This window comes from Papio anubis, chromosome 6 (assembly GCF_008728515.1).
Source record: "Papio anubis isolate 15944 chromosome 6, Panubis1.0, whole genome shotgun sequence".
Classification (NCBI taxonomy): Eukaryota; Metazoa; Chordata; class Mammalia; order Primates; family Cercopithecidae; genus Papio; species Papio anubis.
Genome location: NC_044981.1, coordinates 134,614,463 through 134,639,606, shown reverse-complemented (window position 1 = coordinate 134,639,606; position 25,144 = coordinate 134,614,463). Strand labels below are relative to the sequence as shown.

Sequence of the window (25,144 nt, the reverse complement as noted above, 5' to 3'; positions counted from 1 at the left end):
ACTTAACTTTTTTGAGATTCTGTTTCTGCAAATGTAAAATATAACAGCATCAAGACTTCTCAGGGTCTTTGCAATAACTAAATAAGATAATCGTATCAAATGCTGGACAAAGTTTTTAGAATGTTATGAGTGACTGGTAAGCATTAGCTGCTATATTATAAATAATAAATATGGTAGTAATTGATACAGATTTTGCTTTTATTACTAGTAAATTTAGCATCAAATCTATGGTGCCTTCTAATAACATAAGACTCTCCTCTAGTAACAAAACTCTAAAAACATAAATTTTTATTTACTCTCATTATCCCCCAAGTTCATTTATTTTACATTTTACCTTTAGTATCACTTTTTTCCCCAAATTACTTATCAACTTAGTATTCTTCTGTTAAATCCTTTTGTGTTTTAGTAAATAGCTTAGAATTACTCTTGAAATTAGGAAGGATGTAAATTACACACATATTCCTATGTAAATATGTAAATAAAATAAAGGCTAGTTGAATAACATTTTATTTTCTATAAAATTAACATTGATATTATGTTTTCTTTTACTTGGGGTTCCTAGAGTTATCAATATCATTTGGAAAGTATTAGGAATAAAGTATAGCACTTGTGGAAAAATATTCAACTTCCCTCAAAATGATTAAAAATGATAGAAACAAAAAAAAACTTCCTCAAAATCGGTCCGATATTTTACTTGAAACACAGTCTGCGCTATGACTTATACAGAAATATAAATGAAAAACTCACATGAACAGAAAAAAATATTTTAACTGGTTGATGAGAAAGCAAAATGACAGAAATATGTACACAGCCAGAAAAAAAAAAATCCAATTTTAATAGTTAAGATGACATTAACACAGTGTTTGCTGGCAAGCACTCTAAACAAACAAAATAAATCTTAACATACAAATTTAAATTAAAAATAATCTCAGAAGTTAAAAAAGTTAATTGCATTAATATTTGCCATGCAGAATATCCGTAATGACTTATATCTAAATTGAACAAAAAGAATATATAAAATTGTTTTCTCATGCATTATTCTAGTTCTTTTCATCTGAGATATATTGGGATCGACTTTGTAAAATGTCAATTTTAGTATTTCCATATTACTTCCCTCCATTAATAGGGTTAAATTGCAGTTTGAATTACTTGGTTGCTGCTCCTGAGTAATACAGTTCATATAACTAGGTGGATTATAGCAAAATTTCCTATAAAAATAATTCCTAGATAATTTTAAGTTAAACTGCATACCAGGCAGTCCAACTGCAGTAAGGTTCCCTATCATTGCTCTAGTAGGGTAAGATTTTACAGTTGAACAGACATTTAATGAACTTGATTCTTGTAATTACAACATGTTGTGTTTATTAGTAATAGGTCTATCACACAACTGATGACTCACCTTCTTAATATTACTTCTACTTATATGCCTTCCTCAAATTCAATTTAGGACCAATTTTACCTCCCACACCTGACCTAGTAGCATTTTATTAACTATTAAGTAAAAACTTGTAAAAACTTTTACTGTTACCAAAAACCTACTTTTAAATAAAAATTTAACTCAGTTCTAGTCTGAGGTAAAAACGTTTTCAGTTTTGAGAAACTTTAAAAATCTTATTTAAAACATTATCCTAAAAGCTGAGCAAAATAAGAGTAGTACTCAGAAGTTAAAATCTCCAGACGAAGTCACTGGAATGAAAATGCGTCTGGATGAACAGCAAATGCCAGAAAATGTGTTCTTCTCACAAACTCTTAGGAAGTAAATCTTGTGACATCTCCCAAATAATCAGCAGCTCAATTTAATTCTTTCAAGCATTTTGATTGAAATGAAAGTGAAAAAAGATTTTGCTCAAAATATAAACAGCCGTAAGTGTTGGTGAGGTGGTAGAGAAAAGGGATCCTTGTTCTCTTTTGCAGGTAGAAATGTAAATTCATACAACCGTTATAAAAACAGGATGAAGGTGCTACAAAAAACGAAAAGTATAACTATCATATGACTCAGCAATTGGCACCTTGTGGAGATATCTGTACTCCCTTGTTCACTACAGCAGAGGTCCCCAAACCCCTAGTGACAGACTGGTACTGGTCCACGGCCTGTTAGAAACTGGGCTGCACAGCAGGAGGTGAGCGGCAGGCAAGGGAGAATCACCACCTCCTGCCAGGTAAGTGGTGGCCTTAGATTCTCATTGGAGCGCAAACATCATTGTGAACTGTGCACAATGTTTTAAATCGGTTGTGTGCTCCTTATGAGAACCTAACGCCTGATGATCTGAGGTAGCAGCGTTGCGCCCTGAAACCATCCCCCACCACCTCCTCAGTCCATGGAAATACTGTCTTCCATGAAACCGATCCCTGGTGCCAATAAGGTTGGGGACCGCTGCACTATAGCACTATTCCCAATAGCCAAGATATGAAAACAAGCTAAATGTCCATCAATGGGTAATTGGATAAAGAAATTGTGACATATATCTATACAATTCTTCCCTAAAAAGGGCAATCCTGCCATTTGTGACATCGTGGGTAAAGCTGGAGGACACTATGCTACGTGAAATAAGCCAGACACAGGCAGAAAATACTGTGACCTCACTTAAATGTGGAATCTTTTTTTCTTAAAGTCACATAAATAGAAACAGAGAGTAGGGAGGGGGAGAAAGTCTGGAGAAATCTGTTACAGGCTATACATCTGCAGTTAGGTAGAAACATTAAGTGGAGAGACAAAAATGTACAGCATGAAGACTATAGTTAATAATATCCTATTGTAAACTGAAAGCACTGCAAAAGGAGATTTCAAGTACTCTGACACCCCAAAAAAGGATAACTACTGAAGGTGATCTATCTAAATTTGCTTGACTATAGTAATTATTTTAGCATCTACATGTATATCAAAACACATTGTATATTTTAACATATACAATAAAAAAAACAGCCCCAAGCCTAAGTTAGAAAAACCTATCTTTAAAAGAAAAAAACAAAGAAAGCTTAAGTAAGCCATGTGTTAGTTAAATTCATGCTTATTGCTATAGATCAATCTCTTTCTTTCTGCAAATTTTCTCTTTCAAAAGTATTTATTTTTACTGATGAAATGACTTTAAATAAAGTTAATAAATGAGAAAATTATCCATACAATTATTTCCTGATCTCAACAATTATCACATTAGGGTATTTTTTATCATTATTTCACCATACCTTGATTCTCTCATTTAACATTGTATTATGTTCATTATTGGATTAAGACATTATACAAATAACTTCAATGGCTAAAAAATGCTTAATGCATAGACAAAACAGAACTTATGAAACCATCTCATTATTCTTAAGCATTTAATTTCTTTCCAATTCCCACTTAAACATGTTATTTTCAAAAGCGTGTGTGTGTGTGTGTGTGTGTGTGTGTGTGTATTATTTTAAGGCCACTATTACAATGGAGACAAATAATATATATAATTTTATGATAAACACCAGGCACTTTCCAGAACAATATGGGATAATACATTTTACTTTTTATTTGAAAAACAAAATAAATTAATGGTGACAAAACAAATGTTGAAATCTTAGTGAATGAATATCTTCAAATTATAGTAGGCATCTTCCTTTTGTGTTTTTTTTTACTGAAATTTTATTTAAATTAGACTTTGAGTAAGTTTTAATAATGGCAATATGATTTCTTAAATTATTAGTTGGACTATCATATGTAAAATTTTAATTTTGAATAACACAAAGCCTAATAAGAAACTTCATGCAACAAATACCACAAAATAGACCAAGGCAGATCCTGAATACTGCCTGTACGAGCCTGAGTGTTGGAGTTGAGTTAAACTCCCCTGCAGGCCAGAAATAAGTGACTGAGAAGATATCTACATCTTTGTCTCTACATCTACGTTTAATTTATATCTATCCATTTCTGCATTGATAAGTCTATTTCTATGTTTTTACTCAGCAAAGCCTACTTTGCTAGGAAAGAATGATTAAAACAACAACAAGAACAACAAAAAAACTCATGACATGGGTAATTCCTTTATAACCTTATTTGAGGGACTTAAAAAAACCTATTGATTTGAACCTTCACTTTCTAAAGGTAGTATTTCCTAAATCAATCACTTTATTTAAAATGCAAACAGATCTTACCTGGCATATTATTTACTTGAGAAATGACCTCTTTCTTAGGAGTGCCATTTTGGGAGCTAGCACTGAGAATTCACGGTCATCTCTTAAATTAACAATGTTGTTACCTTTCATTTTTTTCCATAATAGATGCACATGTTGTCACTAAAGAAGAAGAAATTAAAACAATTCCTCCCAAACCACACAGAATTGCAGAGAACATTTAAGGAGTACAAAATTTATCACTAAAATAATAAAAGTAAAAAGGTAGAATGTTTATATTTCATATCAATTGACAGATTATGAATGACTTTAAAGTGCTAGGGTTATAGATATTGCAAACTAGCATTTTTAGACATAAGTCCTAGTAAGAAAGAGAAAAAAAAACTGTTAACACTTAGATTGTGCAGTGATGCATATGGATACACATGCAAATACACAGTTGAGAAAATAATAAAAGAAGTAAATTATCATTTCCAGGAAAAGCTTCCTTCAGTTTCACCATAAGACATTTCTCCCATATAATGTATAACGATGTACATTACAAAGGAAGTAGGGTGAATCTAAACTCAGGGAAAGAATGAGGTCTGGGGGGAGTAGAGAGAAGAGTGAGAAATGGAAAGAAGAAACACTTCAAGTAAAATTTTACTTTCTTCAATACAGTGGATCCAAAGTCATTTCAGCCAGCATGTCACAACCTACTTATACATCAACTAGGTTTGAGTGACAAAAATTCGCCAAGCCAGAAATGATGCAGTATTTGTCAAAAAGATTGAACTGCACTTTCATATTAGTACAAAAACCCGACAGTGCATGATTATTGCCACAAGCATGAGGTTGTTTAGGGGATAATGCGAGCACCTTAACAGTGGGTAGTAATGGAAAATGTCTAACTCTCTTTCTCCCCTTTCAAGGCAGGCACTTGTAATATGCCTTGTTATTCTGCCAAATCATTTCTCACTCTATACTCTTTAAATGCCACCTGTCCAAGCCGAGAATATATTTTTAACTAAGGACATATACAATATTCCTCACTAAAAACCACAATACAACAAATGCGTTACTAGTCCCGTGAAAATTAAACTACTATGTACTGTTTGTAATAAAGGAGGAGCTCTGTTTTGCTGTTGTGCTGCACGAAGTAGACATTGATTTCTCTATTATTTAGAGACTTCTGATGATTTGTATATTAAAGGGCTATAAGTATGCCCTATTGTTTTATAGAAGAATATTTTTAATTCTGGATGAATTTCTTCATTAGATCAATTCTTGATGTTAAATTTAAGATAAAGGTAACATTAACCCCATTTTAACTTTATTGTTACAAGTATATGTATACAGGTTTCTGTCAAAAATATGTTTCTAAAAGCTTAGAATTCCAAATTTGACTCTCTTAGAGCCAATTTTGTAATTGAGGCACTTCTAACTCATCTTCTTAAAAAATAAGGGACTGATCAACTAACTCTGGAGTATGTTTCGAAAATCTTTTCACTACACAACTAATAGCTGATTTGACTAGGCAGAGTTTTAAAAATGGGCTTACTGATTATTTACAAAACTATAATTATAAAAATGTTATAACTGAGATAAAAAGAAATCAGCTAAAAAAGTAGAAATCAAATTAACCTACCCAGGTTAATTAGCATCATACGCAAAGGCTGAACAACTTAGGGAATGAATCACTAACACTTCTCCCTACCTTTGTTTTAATAATAGGCAGTTGTACAGTCATCTTCTTAAGATGATATTTGTACTGCTGTTCTTAATAAAACAACTGTCTTGCTGACCTACTTTTTAGTTTATAGCAACATTCCAGTAAAATCTGAAAGGATAGAAACATCTATTTTCTTCTCTTCACTGAAAGGGAGATAGGTGCTTTATCTCCTCTGTGCTACTGAAAATCCTTGGAAAGTCTAAATATTTAAGTTCACCCTACAGAGGCTTTTTACTCGAGGGTTTAAAAAATCAGGGTAATTATTTTTGCTCATTACTAAAGCACTCACATGTAGAACTTGATAAAGAAAGTTTAAAAATAAGTTGTTCTAATTGGATGTTGTAGTACAATATCAAGATAATACTGATATGTAGATATATCTAGTATGTGTGTGTGTGTATATATATATACACATATTACAGATATATGTATATCTATATATATACTATATATGTATATGATGTGCACATATATATGCACACATGTACATGTAAGTATGTGACATGTACATACATATGTATACATATATTCTATATCTAGTATAGATACACACACACACACATGCACACACACACACTACATGCATATCAACATATTCCAAAGAATGGGCACACCAGCACTGCTAATCATGGGGCCATATGCTCAGGTCCTTCTCCTGTCATCCTATGGAGACACCTGAAGAGTGCATACACAGCATATGAGCACCAGGAACCATTAGGGTGAGGGACAACGAGAAGTAAGAGAGCAACAAAGGGAAGAATATAGAAATGTGCTCAACACACATTAGTTTACTTCCAAGTATGCCTGGGATTGGATGATGAAAACCAACAGTAAACTACATTTGATTCTGCCCTTAACATAATGCTCTGAGCTACCCATTCTGGGGAACAATTAAAATGCAGCTACAGAAATCACAATTCAACAAACCGATCACTCTTCATAAATCACATATTGAACAAATTTAAATACTTGTGAACACAAAACAATCTGCCACATATTTTTAAGTTGTCTCTGGGTCAAATCATTACCAGTTTCTGCCCTTGAGCAGGGAGGCTTGAGTAATCAGAATAGTTCATGCAATAAGATACTAACATATACAATGCAATTTTTCCTACAAGATTATAATTTCTAAAAATGTGGTTGAAAGAAACTTACTTCAATTTCCAATTCAAGGAAATTATAGTATACTCACGACTCTCACAAGAGGAATTAAATCATGATGACACTTAAATCTGTATATCCTGCTCTCTGCCCTCTCTATGAACCATAAACCCAGAAAAATAACTGCCTAACCCAATGCCCCGTTTCTAAAAATAAGCACAGAGATTTTCCTTCTAAAACTTTCCCCAATGTTTGAGCCCTTCAAGTTAAAACCTGTCACTATATCTTAATGTTCCAAGCCAGAATTCACGTCCAATACGTCACCAAATTCTACTGATACCTATCAAATCTCTTTCAACACCTGTCTCCTCATTGGAATTCATATCTCCTCTGCTTCAGTTCAAGCACTGATCAATTTTTGCTTAGACTGAAGTGGCAGCCTTCTAATCTCTCTGAAATCTCCTTTCAGTCCTTTTCTTAAACTATCACTAGAGAAATCTTTATAAAACACAAATTATTCTAAGCATTCCAATAAAAATTCAAACAATTCATTATTTTAAAAATGTATTCCCTTACATAGAATATTTTAATGTATTATTTAAGAATTAAGATGAACTGATAGATGAATAAAAAGATGTAAAGGTAGATAAACATGTGATATAGCACATACCGCAAAGGTAAATTATAGTGGTGGACATCTGAGTGTTCACCGTATAATTCCTTCAGATTTCTGCATGTTTGTAGTTTTTAAAATATTAGAGAAAACATATATTTAATGAAATGACTTTTAATGTAGTAATGGCCAATATTTACTATGGACTTCTTATGTGTCATACATTGTGCTAAGTAAGCACTCTGCAGTAGTCATCTCCACCGACGTAAAGGAAAAATGTTTAATATTGTAAACATGTTTGTGGCTATCCAGAAATAAGAGGGAGTGGGAGGGAAAAGAAACCCTCATTTGTAGCACTTAAAATTTCAGTGCTGTAATGTTGTCACTATGGTAAAAACTAGGAAGAGGTGAGAATTAGAGGATCATTATATGGTATTTCCAACGTACAGATAAAATAAACAAAAATAACCCAAGAATAGAAATAATGTTGTAATATATTAAAATAACTAGGAGGTTTAAGTGCATGTTCCTTTGTTTAAAATATACTTGTAAATATATATAATTTATTTCAAAATAATCATTTTAAAACCAGCTGGCAAAATTCCTGTAAATTTAATGAATTCATTGTAAGTTTTAGTACATGCCCAACTAGCTCAAAAATATCAAATTGGGCAGGATCAGTTATTGATTTTTATTTTATAGATGAAGAAGTGAAACATTAGATTAAATTATTTGTACATTAGTAAGGATTACAGCGAGATTTGAACCTAGACTTTACTGGCTCTCAAACCTTAAAATAACCAATTTTACTGATTGGCTGCTTGATGAAATTATACTCATATTTTAGAGATGTTTTGTGCACTCATAGAGCCTAAAAGCACATCTATTATACAGCTTATTGGTTTAATTATTAACTTGCATGTCTACCTTCTAGCCTTTCTGGGCAGCTCAACACAGAAATGCATTCAGGCAGCCTCAGTTTGCATTTATGAGTTTACATTAGTGCCGGCCACATAGCAAGTACTCAGTACTTGTGAGCTACTGTAATCATATTCTCTAGACTTTGAGTAGCTACAGAACAGAGTTTTCATCTTAGAATATCCAGTAATTTAGACAGAGTCTGGAATACAGGAGATACTCATGTAAAAGAAAAGTTGAAAATTGCAATACAAATGATAGTCTTGGTTTTTCTCATACAATAGCTGTTTGATATTGATCAAATCACTTCCCTATTGAGACTAAATGCCCAGAATGATGATTAATAAAGGAGTTGGACTTGATTAATTATAAAGCACTTTCTTGCACTAAAACCATATGACTGACTTTGATGTCAGTAAAGCGCATTGATACAATACTTTCAAAAAGTAGTTAAACAGTATTTGTCAAGAACTTTTCAGTTACGTGGAAAAAAGGTACATTCACGATCTTCACGCAGCGTTTTCAATGGCCAATCGTGAGAGTTAGTTCAAACTTTCAGTGACATAAGAATGGTTATATACATTCAGATATATATGTACATATCCAACAGAATATTAAGCAGTCATTTAAAGTGATGGTGATAATGTCCTGTAGAAACACAGGAAATGTGTTTGCATGATGGCAATTACAATAAGCAGAATATAAAACTGTATATACTTTGTACTTCACAACTAAAATACTCTCAGGCACAGAGAAAAATAATAGTGCATTGATAAAAATGACAATAGTTTTGTAAACATTCTAAAATAATGAGTTTTTTTCTAAATTCTAGTTGTAACATTTGATGTATTATTTTAATATATACATAATTTATAAAAATAATTTGGGTACATAAACTCTGTGCAGTCTTTACAGAATATGGGACTTCCAGCAAGGGCCCTCCAAAGAAATCAAGCTTACGGATAGCTAGTTCACCCATGTCACATTTTCTCCACCTAAACAGAATGGAGTTGGCTGTTGTAGAAAGAAAACCCTAAATCAGTATCTGCCCCCTACCCCAAATAAAAGCACAACATCCAAACATGCATAATGCACACACATGCATGAAATGCAAAATTTGCTGAGGAGAGAGATGGAGAATCAGGAAGGAGGGCTCTGGAACAATGACTCTGCTTTAATATTCTTCACTAATATAATTTTTAAGGTGGTATCTAAATTTTTAAAATTACTCTTAAAAGGAGAGTGTGTGCAGATATATATATATATATATATATATATATATATATATATATATGCATGCATATGTGTGTATATTCCTTGTATTAGCAAAAGGTATTATAAGTTCATGTGTAACGAAAATATGATTTTCAGTAAATTTTGGGTAGGTTGAATAACAAGACAGAATATAGCAACTGCTTAAAATAATTTAACCAACAGGTAATAATACACTGTTTTCTGATTGCTTATTATGATTTTGTTGTAGTGAGGGACTATGTAGAAGTGGGAAATAATAACATAGCCAAAGAACGAAAGATGAGTTCTTTAAACTCCACTTCACTGAGATGGTTTGGCTGAGACAATTAAAATGGACATCACTCAATGATTTCTAGGCCATATCATATGTAGTGACGGCTGAATTTGCACAGATCTTGCTTAGGGTGACATAAACGGCATGAATTTCTGCCCTTTGAAGTTCATTTTTTACTGGGTTCACAAAGTCTACTATAAATTAGAAGACATGGGATTAGAATTCACTCATTTTCTCTTTCCTTTGAATATGTTTTTTTCCTTCTGCAGTTTACTTTCAGGTTGGTGGAAAGGAAAGAGGATTGAAGAGTTATCCTCTGGTGATTATTAGCTATGATAAGGCCATATCTTGCAGGAAGACAATGAAGACCAGAAAGTAAGATCCTAAGCTGATGATTCCATGTAGGTACGAGTCAAATTAAAAGATGAAAATAATGAGATTCATCCATATGTCATTTTTTTTTCCATCAATAAATGGCACAGAATGACCAATACTCCCCCAAAATGCTAATTATACCTAGGATGGGTATGGATAAGTGAGACCAAAAAATAAATACGAAGCTGTCCTCCTCCCCCAACAACCGCTACCAAGAAAATATGACTGCATTTTATTTCTGTCAGAACCTGATTTAGAGATTTCTTTCGTATTTCAAAGCAAAGAAAACAAATCACAATTCAACAAAAGATATGAATTAGGAGTGAAAATTGAAGACAGCAGTAAATTCTCTAGGTAAGGAGAAAGAAAATCAAGAGCAAGTCTATACCTCATAGTGACCCCAATGGCACCATCAAAGAAAAGTCTCAAATCACAGGCTGGATCTCTTGAACCTGTCTTTGTGACTAACACATCCCTTACAGTTTGATGCCTGGATCTACATCTTTAAAATTCTATCTAGGTCATTGTCTTCATCATATCCTCCTGGTGTTATCATCATTTAAGATATTATAAATACACCATTTTACTTTTAAAGCCATTTCTACTTCCTGATATCAAAAAAAACCTACGACTTGAGGGGAAAGAACATTTCACGAGACTGATGCTGTTATTCAAATCATTTCTACCTGAAGATTTATTGTGGTTATACAAAATTCAATAAAAACAAATGAAGCCAATAAAAAGAGTGCTTAATGATACAGTTGACAGACTCAGCATGTGGTACAGTACTATGAATAAATAAATACGGTGTCATTAACACTGGTTACCAACTGCTTTTTACCAAAAAGTCAGTCAGATGACACAATTTTAAGCTGAAAATAACCCAACTCTATTAGTAAAGATAATTACATTGCTACTGATGATACCACTTACAAGGAAATGTGCCATGAATTGGAATGTATGACTAACTGTACAACCTACTCCTGAGGTAAAACCCAAAAGGTACTGGGAAAGGCTATTTCCTGTTTGTTCAACTTTCATGACTCTTATGCTGGGAACTCCTAACATAATAGACCATTAGCAGAATGTACAGGTGTTGATTACCTTATAAGTCAGTCTGTCTGTCTCTGTCTCTCAATTTCCATATAAATTTAGAATAACATTTTTATACTCCCATGAACCCCAGAAGTTTTAAAAAAACACAAACAACTTTGATGATTTAAATTAGAATATGAACTATATCTTTCATTTTAATACCTCCATCTGTCCATATAGATTTCCTACTTGTGAGTAGAAGGAAAAGGGGGAAGGCAAACCATCCTTATGGTGACTACTGCCTGGACATTGTTTCATGCATTATTTCACAAGTAAGGAATTATGGATAAGGCCATGGCTTTGTTCAATGGAAACATTAAACCAACTTTGTTTAGAAAAATTAATAGTGCTTGGGAAAAATTATTTTTGGTCAGAAATTATCTCTCTATTCTTTGGATTACTGTTATATTTTTATTGTATCATTTATTGTATTTTTGTTATGTTTTTATTATTATACTTTAAGTTCTAGGGTACATGTGCACAACGTGCAGGTTTGTTACATATGTATACTTGTGCCATGTTGGTGTGCTGTACCCATCAACTCGTCAGCACCCATGAACTCGTCATTTACATCAGGTATAACTCCCAATGTAATCCTTCCCCCCTCCCCCTCCCCATAATAGGCCCCCAGGTGTGATGTTCTCCTTTGCAAGTCCAAGTGATCTCATTGTTCAGTTCCCACCTATGAGTGAGAACATGCGGTGTTTGGTTTTCTGTTCTTGTGATAGTTTGCTGCTGAGAATGATGGTTTCCAGCTGCATCCATGTCCCTACAAAGGACACAAACTCATCCTTTTTTATGGCTGCATAGTATTCCATGGTGTATATGTGCCACATTTTCTTAATCCAGTCTGTCACTGATTCCAAGTCTTTGCTATTATGAACAGTGCTGCAATAAACATATGTGTGCATGTGTCTTTATAGCAGCATGATTTATAATCCTTTGGGTATATACCCAGTAATGGGATGGATGGGTCAAATGGTACTTCCAGTTCTAGATCCTTGAGGAATCACCACACTGTTTTCCACAATGGTTGAACTAGTTTACAATCCCACCAACAGTGTAAAAGTGTTCCTATTTCTCCACATCCTCTCTAGCACCTGTTGTTTCCTGACTTTTTAATGATTGCCATTCTAACTGGTGTGAGATGGTATCTCATTGTGGTTTTGACTTGCATTTCTCTGATGGCCAGTGATGACAAGCATTTTTTCATGTGTTTGTTGGCTGTATGCATCTCTTCTTTTGGGAAATGTCTGTTCATATCCTTTGCCCACTTTTTGATGGGGTTGTTTGTTTTTTTCTTGTAAATTTGTTTGAGTTCTTTGTAGGTTCTGGATATTAGCCCTTTGTCAGATGAGTAGATTGTAAAAATTTTCTCCCATTCTGTAGGTTGCCTGTTCACTCTGATGGTAGTTTCTTTTGCTGTGCAGAAGTTCTTTAGTTTAATTAGACCCCATTTGTCAATTTTGGCTTTTGTTGCCATTGCTTTTGGTGTTTTAGACATGAAGTCCTTGCCCATGCCTATGTCCTGAATGGTATTACCTAGGTTTTCTTCTAGGATTTTTATGTTATTAGGTCTAACATTTAAGTCTCTAATCCATCTTGAATTAATTTTCGTATAAGGAGTAAGGAAAGGATCCAGTTTCAGCTTTCTACTTATGGTTAGCCAATTTTCCCGGCACCATTTATTAAATAGGGAATCCTTTCCCCATTTCTTGTTTTTCTCAGGTTTGTCAAAGATCACTGCTCAGTGAAATAAAAGAGGACACAAACAAATGGAAGAACATTCCATGCTCATTGATAGGAAGAATCAGTACCGTGAAAATGGCCATACTGCCCAAGGTAATTTATAGATTCAATGCCATCCCCATCAAGCTACCAATGAGTTTCTTCACAGAATTGGAAAAAACTGCTTTAAAGTTCATATGGAACCCAAAAAGACCCTGCATTGCCAAGGAAATCTTAAGTCAAAAGAACAAAGCTGGAGGCATCACGCTACCTGACCTCAAACTATACTACAAGGCTACAGTAACCAAAACAGCATGGTACTGGTACCAAAACAGAGATATAGACCAATGGAACAGAACAGAGTCCTCAGAAATAATACCACACATCTACAGCCATCTGATCTTTTGCTGTGGTTATAACACTAGCCTGTCAATTCCTTAAGAGTAGGAATGTTGTCTTCTCAATGTTTTATCTTCGGCAGTCCTGTGTGTGGCAATGTGTACAACTTGGGCCCTCACTAAAATTTGTGAAATAATTAAACATCCCATCTGATACACAGTAGCTCTTGAAGTTATCTCCAATCTCTCATGATTTTCCCTTCCAATCTAATGTATTATACCATTTTTTCATGTGTATTAATATTGCACAATTCACATATTTGAAAAAGTAATTCAAACAATGAAGTAATTCACTTATCACATATCTTTAAAATCCCCTTATAAAAGTACCTTCCTGATTATTATGAATAATATTTTCTAGAAATTTATGGATTTCCTGTTTCTGATTTGAAATGAAAAAGATGCTATGGAGTAGACTACAACTATATTTATATATATGTAAGCATGTTTTCATGAACTCTCTGCTTCTAGTCCTTTCTTAACTTCCAGAGATGGGATGATCCTTTTACAAACAAATCTAGTAATGTCAGTCTGTATCATACAAACAACTAGGCAACAGGTGGATTATGTTATACTTAGCTGCAGCTCACCTGCCACCCTCAGTTCTACCACAAGCACAGAGTTAGCCAGTAATCCACCTGTCCATCTATTTTCAGAAACCCAAAAATATCACCAGTGTTTACTAGGAGGTAAAAACATGTAGTTTGCTCTCATTTTATTCATTTCACTTTGCATTTACTCTTTTTATAGATCTGGTCCCTAGTGACTCTTAGGAGCTTAAGTATGAGACATTGGTTGTATAACTTTGAAGACCTATTAATTAACACAGTACTGTTAACAAAGAAAGAAGCCAACAGAAGTTCTTTTCTGAATAAATATTTTTCAAACAGAAATATTCTCTACAGAATCTAAACACCAAAAATTAGGTTATTACTCACAAAAAAGAAATCTAAAATGGGATTTTATTCTTAGATTCCTAAGAAAATTGAAGAACTGCTTCCATTACTTTTCCTAGGGCTTTTTACCTTTAGTTTTTTTTTATTTCAATAATAATAATAGCATTGCCTTTTAAATTTCTTGCTCATAAACAATAAAAAGCCATATAAAGATCATATATAAGCAGTTCATACTTTTCAAAAAAATTTAAAGCAAGCATTGATATAAGCCAACAATTTAAATCAAATAGTAAGTCATCCTTATATTGTGAAACCGAACCAATTCTTCGAAGAGTTGTTTATTTTGTTTTAACCTCTAGGCTGAGTGTTAACGGTTACTAGTCTTTGTGATTGATAACTATCTTAAACCACAGCAAAAATCAATATATGGTACTGTTTTGCTGATGGTGCTATGGACTAAAAGCTAAAATTTAACTTCTCACTTTGTGGTTTCTGATATATGCCTGAGTATTATTTTGTTTTGTTTTTCCTTCCATTTTGGATTTAGGACAAGAAAAAAATGCATTTTTAGTAAATGCTTACTTTTAAAATAAGACACTCTCCTTTTCACTGCTTCATATATCTAAATGCTTCATTGAAAATTGCCAAGAGCATTGAACTTCAATATAAGAGTAGAGAGTAGTTTTCCCAACTGCGTAAATGTATTATGTTCTGGACACTCTGAACTCTTGACCTTCCCTATGAGAGAGATGCTGCTAAAATGTCAGTTAATCATAAAGCAGTTCCACAATGGGTTACCCAGAAGCAGAAGGCAATTTAAAAGAGCAATTTTAACATGCAATTGCCAAAGCATGCAACACAGACAATTTCTGATGATGGCATATTTTATTTCCATTTAATAAGAGAAAGAGATACAGTATTTGCCTAGCTTCTATACCAGATGGTATACCCAGAGGAAATAGACACACCAAAAAAAAGCAAGCATACTTTCTCTGATTGTTCATTGGAGTTTTTGAATTACTTCCCTTTTAAGACAGCTTTGCATTTATACCCTTTTAAAAATTTCTGAAGTGCCTGAAGAAACATTATGTGAACAATAGTATGGGTCAGGGTATAAAGTAACAGTGAAATGATCATATCTCTCAGGTTCCTAGAGAAGCATGAGGTAGGCCTCAGTGGCTTCAGCCTTCGGAGGCTGTAATTACCACCTCTCCTAAGTCAGAGACCCTGAAGCAACTAATTGCAGTTACCAAATGATTATAATGCACTTTGGAAGGGAAAAAAAAATAGCTTTGGTAACCAGACAGGATATTTTCAGAAAAGGATAAAATAATACACTTCTATAGTTTAACTGTTTAAAGTACTGAAAACACAGCATATGTTTGAGAGTTAAGCACTAATCAATTGGGCTTTCAATAAATTTGAAGTTGCAAATATTAACCTATGTTTTCTCAGAGAATAAGTTAGCCACGCAGACTCCATTTTTTAAAATGTACATCTCTTCCAGATCTTACTTGTTGTGCTGTTATTTACTCATGCTATACTATTATAAGAGGGAGGAAATTACCTATGATAGGAATAAGAGGAATAAGTATTAAGGCCATTAAAGTCTGAGAAAAGGAGTTGAGGCCCATCTGTCTGATATTGGACAAGTCAATGTTTTGTTTTTGTTTCCTGGGTCTTAAATTTACCAACTAAAAAGTGAGAAAATAATATATCTAACTCACAGGATTGGTGTGAAAATAAAATATGATAGATTCAATTCATATGTTGATTCTACAGTAGCATTAATCAATACTTAGCCACAAAAAAAAATCTACATTTTCATTTGAAAATGTAAAATTTATTAATATAAATAAGGAAAACCTTTGTATTGACTTGCTGGAAAATTATGTATTGACAGATTTCCCTCAGATAAACACTTACTCTTATCAGAAATAAAAGGTCAATGCCTCAAATACCTTAAAATGGAATTTTAAAAACAGTAAATTGTAAGTAATTTACTTGTTGATTGGTACTTATTTTTAAAGCCACCTAGTCTAATATGCTGAGACTATTAAAATAGCTGCTTCAAAATAATCAACATTTATTCAGTCAGATGATATTAATGGCAAATTCTACAGCTGTAACATGGAATAGTCCCAGTCCTAATTAAAAAAGAATGGTTTATAAATCTAGTATTCAGTTCCTCTTATAGCACCAGTATTTAGGCATGCAGAATTTAACAGAATTAGACAGTAACTTCCTCCAAAGGTTATGTTTGGAGTCTCAGAGGTATTTCCCAAGATTACAAAGCATTTAAAATTTCTGCAATCTGTAGTAAAATTCAGTTAATATCACAGTTAACATAAACTGTGTTCTATTTGTTGATATGAGCTTCTGGGCTGAGGCCAATAGTGGTACTGGTAATTTCAAGTCTGGGGGACCCGAAAATTGGGGAAAGAGAAATGGATCTTAAAGAAGGGAAGTAGATGGACATACATCATAATGCTAACTATCATTGACTTTTTACTTAATTATACTATATACCTCAATTATGTTCCATGTCTCCTTTTTATAGACTGTTTAAAAATTAATACAACATATACTTACATAAGTTTATCTTTCTTTTCTAATAATAGAGCAAGATTAGTAGACATTCCTGATGAAATAGTAACCATGGTTCCTCTCAAATTTGCAGAAAAATCTAGTCTATAAGTACTTCCCTCCCCCAAAATCTTGCAGACATACCTTATGAGGACATTAATTAGCTATAGTAAACATGTGTGATAAAGACTCATTACATGTGAAAGATAGTTTTAAAAACAAACTTAATACCATTGGGAGTAAAACTACAAGTGACTGAGCCTGAAAGCATTTTATGTCACAAAGAATACACAAATTAAATGTTTCTCAGAAAAGGAATCAGATAAAAAGACTAGTATAATTCCAAAATATCAAGGCATTTATAAGTTAGAAAGCAGCTATGGGCCAGGCACGGTAGCTCACAGCTGTATTTCCAGCACTTTGGGAGGCCGAGGTGGGTGGATCACTGTAGATGAGGAGTTCGAGACCAGCCTGGCCAACATGGTGAAACCCATCCCTACAAAAATACAAAAATTAGTCGGGCATGGTAGCGCGTATCTGTAAACCCAGCTTCTCGGGAAGCTGAGAGAAGAGAATTGCTTCAATGCGGGAGGCAGAGGCTGCAGTGAGCCAAGATCGCGCCACTGCACTCTAGCCTGGACAACAGAGTGAGACAAGAAAGCAGCTATGAGTGTAAGTTAATTATCCTCTATCGCCTCTCACATAGATAAGGCTATTCTCAGAATAAACTACTTCAAAGCACTTTATAGTAATATTTTTACTTAAACAGTCTAACGTCCACTCAGAACATAAGCATAGGGATAAATCAATATTCATTAACATGTTTTATCCACTTAACACGGTAAGCCAGTTATAAAACACAACATTATTTACATGCAATCTCCATGGCTTTCACATCTGGAACCAATTTCAAATAATTCCTAAGTTAAACAAAAGTTACATTATATTAACAATACACTGTGTGGTAATGCTAATTTTTTAAAGATCTATTTTGACAAAAATAAAAAATAAAGCAGGTGAAATACTTAGAAGAAAGCAGTTTGGGCAAAGGAAGTCAAGAGGGAAACCAATGGAACACCAAATTGTCAACATTGTTACAATTTATATATACATTATAAATTTATATATATGTAGAAAAGTATAATTTTATTAGAAAACATATGTATGCAATATTTTTAGTAAAATTGACTCCATAATTCAATTTTGCATATTAGCATGGGATATTAATTTTGGAATAGAGAGTGAACTACGTTTTAGTTTCCAAATTGCTTCCTCTTTAAATGATTTCTCTGAGTAGTTGAGATTATGGAGTCAACTTGCCTCTCCCTTGGAAAGTTTACCTTCTATCATAGAAACAATTTGTCACATGACCTCGATTGAAAGGACATAGCCATACAGAATATTTGAAAAGCAAATTGTGAGATTTAGGCTGACCCATGGAGATTTACCCAACATCTTCTATCTTAAGCTCCTTTTCAACCACCAGATAAATGTATACAGCAATCAGCAAATTATTGGACTCTCTATCATCTAAGTCTCAGGCTAACAGTTGAGAAGTTACATTTCCTATTAGTGAATATCTTTCAGCAAGAGCTTTTGATATATAAGTATTATTCTGGATTAAATAATTTTTATTCTTTAATACACCAGGTAACCGAATGGATTTTGCTTGGATTGTAGCTCAGTACCCCGGTGGGTAGCCCAACGATACTGTCAATGATAAACAGATGCTCAAGAAACAAAAGACAAAATACACACTACACTAAAACTGTACTCAAGTAACTTAGATATTTAAACTCTTGGCTTTTAATTCATAGCTAACAATTCCTCCCATTATAACATGGTAAAGAACCAGGATGTGTGGTTATATATAATTTTTCATTTTTATTTTTTGTGTTTTCTCCATATGCTATTATTTTCACTACTCAGTTTTAGTCATGAGGAAGGCAATAGAAAGGCTTAAAATGTAAGGAAAATCTCTCTGTGTTCTGCAGCCGGGTGTCAAGCTCCCGAGGTTGTCCTCAACAACAGAACATTCTGAAGAAAACAGTTATCTCACCGAGGCATCGTCCAGACTAACTTTTCTTATCCATATTATAAGAAGTGGCCTTTACACTGACTATAACAAAATTACTGAGGGATAGAATTTCCACATGATAAAAAAAGTATTCGGTATTTGCTTGAACTAAATTGATCTTTTCTCCTAATAATACTTTCAATTACAGCTATCAGAGATTTTTGGACTGAATATGTAGCAGGCTCACCAAAATTACCATGCCAATAAAAGACTCTAGATTCATAATAATCATGGATTGATAATAGAGAAGCACTCCCATGTTCTCAAATCAGTCAAATTATGACATAATGAAGGTGATGATTTACCTAATTCATTGGAACTCTTACTAGTGTGACTATATCATATATCAAATAAGGAGAACCTTCAATACTGCATGTATTAATGTGTCTTATGCTAGATTCCTTCACAGGTTAGAAAGGCCTGCTACTCAGTCTTACCTGCACATTTTGTTCTGGTGATTAGTGGAGGTCCTGGGAGCCCCGTTCCACCTTCACCAGGTCTTGTAAGTAGAACTCGGATCTCATATTCGGTATCTGGATCTAAATGCCATAATTTGTAAGTTGGAGCATTGACTGCATGGGTTTCTGTCCAGGATCCTGATGTCATTCGGTACTCTACTTCTTTTAGGATGATAGGACCATCGCCAATGATCGAATTGGCATTTAGTTGGATCAGCAAATATGTAGGCCCAACACCAAGCAGCTGAGGAGGAGCAATGGGTCTTGGTGGTTCTAGGAGAGATGAGTGTGCACTTCAATTAGTAAGATTTAAAATAATCACAGATATATTAATGTCTAATAAGGCTTAAATGCTTAATAGATCATTTATTAGAAATGCATACTAAATACTTAAAAGAAAACTAGAATGTGCATGATGTGACAATTGTACTTTTATAGAACAAATAAGTTTGCAGGTACATATGACCATTTTAACATAATTTTTCTTTTATTGAAAACACATTTTTTTTTTCAGGAGATAAACTTGTAAAGGCACAGTATACAAAGGAAATAAAAATAAAATATTTAGATATGGATAGCTCTAATTAGCTTCTAAGAGAGTAGAGTTGATCTTTCACAATTTATTTCATTCATGAACTATGACCAAGAGGTATTTTTCTGTTTGCTTTCCTTGCTACTTCTTCACAGTTTCTACAGATGAGTAAAGGAAGAAAGAATAGCATAACTGAACTCAGAAACTGATGCCGGGTGCTAACTTGTTTCCACAAACCTGTCTCACAGTATGACAAACTTAAATTTACACCTAGGCACAATCACAAATCACTAAACATCAGTGGCTTTTGGGAGCAGCATAAGATAAGGCAATTCACCAACTATTAAACTCAAATGTCAAAGGCACACAATAATTTAATTTTTGATATCTTAAGATATTTTGCTTGAAAGAAACTTTGGAAAACATTACTTCAATGTTTGCATTTACAGAAATTATTAATGACATATTAAGGCACGTTTTTTCTTTCATTAGAACAATGTCACTGAAATGAGACACTGAACTTTATGAGACACTGAACTTTATGAAGGACTCAACAGCTATAGCTCTGTTCGTATGGTCTTTCCAAAAGGAGTAATAAGTCAAGAAGTTCTCTGAATTCATGGAACACTTCTCACTTTTCTTGGGAAAGTCAAAAGACCTAAAGAAAGTGTTAATCTTAATAAAGTAGTAATTCCTCAAAAATTGATTTAAACGTTTTTTTTAAGAGTTGGAGCAAAACACATAAAGTAAAACTATTAAACACAATCACAAAATGCTCCCTCATCCCAACCCACTCCAGGTATGGGGTGGACTGAAGAAGGCACAAATAGAGGGAAATCATGAGCACATAATCAATATCTTTCTAGTCGGATTTTTTATTTAAGTGGCAATGCATTGCATGAAAAAAATATAATGCAAACAAGGCCTGTAGACAGGTTTAACCTTCATATGCCATTTTAAATAAAACAAGAATGTTCAGGTGCAGACCAGGATTTTCTTGTTAAACCTGACTGTATAAAAGTATAGTTTTCTAGCTTAAAAGCCTCTGACTTACAAACAACCTTAAAATTAGGAATAAGATTACCTGGTCTGTACTGCTACACAGGCTAAAGTAATTTTCAAGAAGATTCTTTCAAAATTCATATGGACAAACGTTAATTGAGTAGCTATTAATTGTTAGGCTGTCCTACACATTGGGAATCCATATAACATTGTAGGGGAGACACTGTAAAAAGAAATCAATGAATTCATTATTTTAAACTGAAATTTATATAGAAAAAAAGACTGCTAAATCACGAATGTGATATCAATACTTTTCTGTCCAAAATCACTTGAAGGACATAAGTTACTCCTCACAAGTATTCATGGCTCATTATGGCAATAACTTTTAAACTAATTATTGGTAGAACCACATGATCTTGGGATTCACTGTGCTGATGTTTAAAACAAAAACAAAACTGAGATCAAAGATGATAACATATGCTATATGAAGTGCAAACATTTATAATTTCTATAGAAAAGTGGTTAACACATGATTTATAAACTTTAACTACAACATCCATTCCTGATAGTTTGCAAATTGTTTAAACAATATGTAGTCAAAATTGCATAGCAGGTGAACTCTTTCCATTTTCACAACTGAATTCAATGGAGAAGTTATTCACAAAAGAAAAAAGTTTGAATGAAATAAACAGTTTAGAATTTTCATTTATGAACTACAGAAAGACAGAACTAGACATTTCATACCATGAAATTTTACCAGCTGCTCTAAGAACTTTTATACTCAGAGTTTTAAAAAGTTTTCATAGACAGGGAGAAAGTTGATGTATTCTCAAACCCTAAACTAAAATGAAACTGAATCGAGAAATGAACATAATAGAAAAAAAAGTAAATGTCTTCCGAGATTACCTAAATGCTGCACATATTTTAAGAAGCAGTCTGTATTTTGTGAATAAACTGAGTTGCCTCATATGTGCAATGTTTGTTTTCATTCCAGATGGCACATATACTAACTAATTTAAGTAGGAAAGAATGCTAAATTTACGGCTCACTAGGGTTCTACCCCAGTGTAGGGGTAGAATAAACAGGAACAATGTGCCAAGTGAATTATACATAACAAAACATGGTTAATCATAAATTTATAGATATTCCGAAACCTGAACTTATGTGTGTATATCAAATGTTGAATCTCACCAATCAAAACTCTGCACACTATTGCTATGGAAAATAAGGAGAAAACCTAAGAGGAGAGCAGAAGATGAGAGAGGAAGGAAAGAAAAAATAGCCATACCACAACATAAGAAACAAGTGAAAGAAAGAAGAGAAATAAGTGAAAAAGTAAAGCATAACATTAATTCCAACATTTCTATTTTTAGGGAAGTGACATATAAAAGAAAACAAAAATTTGTAGTCTGGAAACCTAATTAGAAAAAATGCTTACATATTAATAGTGGTGTAATCTTAAATATATTATTTAACTTCATATTATAATTTCCTCATTCGTGCACTAGGCATTATTTGAAGAATTTTTAAAGACTCAACTCCTAAATACAACAACAAGCCCTGTGTGATGCTAGGTTGCTTTGTTCTGTTTTGCCATATAGCATATACATTTTAACACTGAAAATAAATATTCAACACTAGTGTTGTTTGTACATGAAGAAATGAGTTTGATGTAATCAGTCAAGACTTGGTCAGAAGGGTAGTAGTTCACTCTGGCCAGTTTTCCATCTTACTTGCCATGGTCAGGCCAAAAATGGGGGCAATCCAGCAATCAAAGCAATTGCTCATTGGAAATGTGGCAATGTTAAGAGAGACTTAAAAGCATATATATTGATTAACAGCATGATTTTCAGATGTAAAATCTAGCATTAATGAGGTTAATATACCATTACATATTAAATTTTTATGTTGGAGGTAAAAAGTAGTTTTATATTAGCATATGTATTTTGTTTTCAGGCCCTTGAGAACAATGGGGCTTATTTATAAAATCTCTATTCATTTCCATAAATTATGCATGAATTTTAATCAGTTCACAAATGAACAAGTAATTGTTCTGCAGCAATATTAATATTCTTCATAACTTAATACACAACCAGACCCAGAGGTGTGGTGCGAATAAATCCCAGTTGTACAGGAGGTATCAACTGAAGCATGCAATCCCCAAACTATAAGATAAACTTTGCCAATGTTACCAATTAACTGTCAATTAATGACTTACATTCATTATTCTAGAACTGAACCTATTATAAAACCCCAATTATATATTCAAATTGCTTTATTTGTTTTTATTTCAAATAATTTTTAAAAGTGTCTTGAAATCAAGCAAATCATTATGAAAGAATATTCCCATTCCGTTATTCCTAATATAATGCTATTTTACAAACACATGTGTCACTTACCAAAATTCAGTTAATTAATAAAATGCAGAATAAGAAATAGAAGCTACAAATCCAGAAAAAGTCAGCACAAAGTAAATGTGAAGGCAAAAAACACTTCTACATTTAGCTTCTCAATTAGATAAATTAAATACCTCTCAATCCTACCTCCTTCCTAAGGGTTTTATTTGTCAATGGGGCCTTGACATAAAGTATCCTAGGATCAGTCCTACCACTATAGAAGGAGGCAATGATATTACATTATTCTCCGATGACTGCTGCAACAAATTACTACAGACTTGGTGACTTAAAACAACAGAAATTCTCTCCAAGTCCGGGAAGCCAGAAATCTGAAATCAGTACCACTTGATCAAAATCAAGCTGTCAGAAGGCCATACTTCCTACAAAGGCTCTAGGAAAAAATCAGTTGATTGAGTCTTCTAACTTCTGGTGGAAGCTGGTATTCCTGTCTTGTGGCCACATCCCTCCAAATTCCTTTCATTTGTTCACATTGCCTTCTCCTCTCCTGTCTGTAGTCAAATCTCCCTCTGCCTTCCATATGGATATGGATGCTTGTGATTGCAGTTAGGGCCCATACGTATAATCCAGGATCTTCTCACAATTTCAACATCCTTAACTTAATCACATCTGCAAACATCATTTTTCCATATAAGGAACATTCACAGGTTCCAAGGATTAGAATCTACTTGGGGGGCATTTTTCAGCCTACCACAGACATGGACTATGATCTCATCCTTCCTCCTGCCAGATATTTCAACTCCACTTTTTTGCCAGTTTGGTAGAAAGCTTGTGAGCAGAAAATACTTCACCTATGAAAGTTTCTGAGCTGGGTCCAGAGTAGCAGATTATTTAAAAGTTAATAATGTATCTATATCTTTTTTTTTTTTTTTTTTTTTTTTTGAGACGGCTCATCTGTTATCCAGGCTGGAGTGCAATGGAGAAGTCTCGGCTCACTGCAACCTCCGCTTCCTGGGTTCAAGCTATTCTCCTATTCTCCTGCCCCAGCCTCCCAAATAGCCAGGACTATAGGTGCACACCACCACACCTGGCTAGTTTTTGTATTTTTTAGTAGAGATGGGGTTTCACTATATTGGCCAGGTTGGTCTCAAACTCCTGACCTTGTGATCCGCCCACCTTGGCCTCCCAAAGTGCTGGGATTACAGGTGTGAGCCACCACACCCGGCCCATATTTTTCTTTTAACTATTTATTGTAAAAGGGAATAACAGAGATGATGAAAATTATGTTTTACAGGAGTCCATTGCTCCATTAACACATTCAACACTAGAATATTTGCCTTGGAGATGGAATATTTTTTATTTGCTACCATTTGTTTACTTAAATGAAAGAATCACTCTGAAGTCAATTTTACTCTGTTTCTTTATAATTTACCTCACTAAAATTTTTATCCAGTTCTGCTTCCTGTTAGACAACGAATTCACAATGCTTCTCATTGTTTAGTTTTCTTTCCCACTACCTACTGGAAGTGCAAGAAAATGGACAGGAGGGAGGTTAAGGGGAGGAAGAATGACATCATTGGTCCATCTAATTCAGGCATTTATCAGCTACACTACAATAATTTTTAAATGATTTTAATTTATGTCAACAAGTTGGTAACACAATTTAATAAA

At 33.6% G+C, this 25,144-nt stretch overlaps 1 protein-coding gene across 18 annotated transcripts in view; it reads right to left on the bottom strand.

Annotated features, from left to right (window-relative positions):
* Positions 1 to 25,144, bottom strand: part of PTPRK (protein tyrosine phosphatase receptor type K) — a 553,640-nt gene that overhangs the window by 201,567 nt on the left and 326,929 nt on the right. For all 18 annotated transcript variants that reach the window (XM_017958332.2, XM_017958334.2, XM_017958333.2 and 15 more), the window contains exon 7: positions 19,565 to 19,858. In XM_017958332.2, the coding sequence (XP_017813821.1) occupies positions 19,565 to 19,858 (294 nt within the window). The remainder of the gene's footprint in view (positions 1 to 19,564; positions 19,859 to 25,144) is intronic.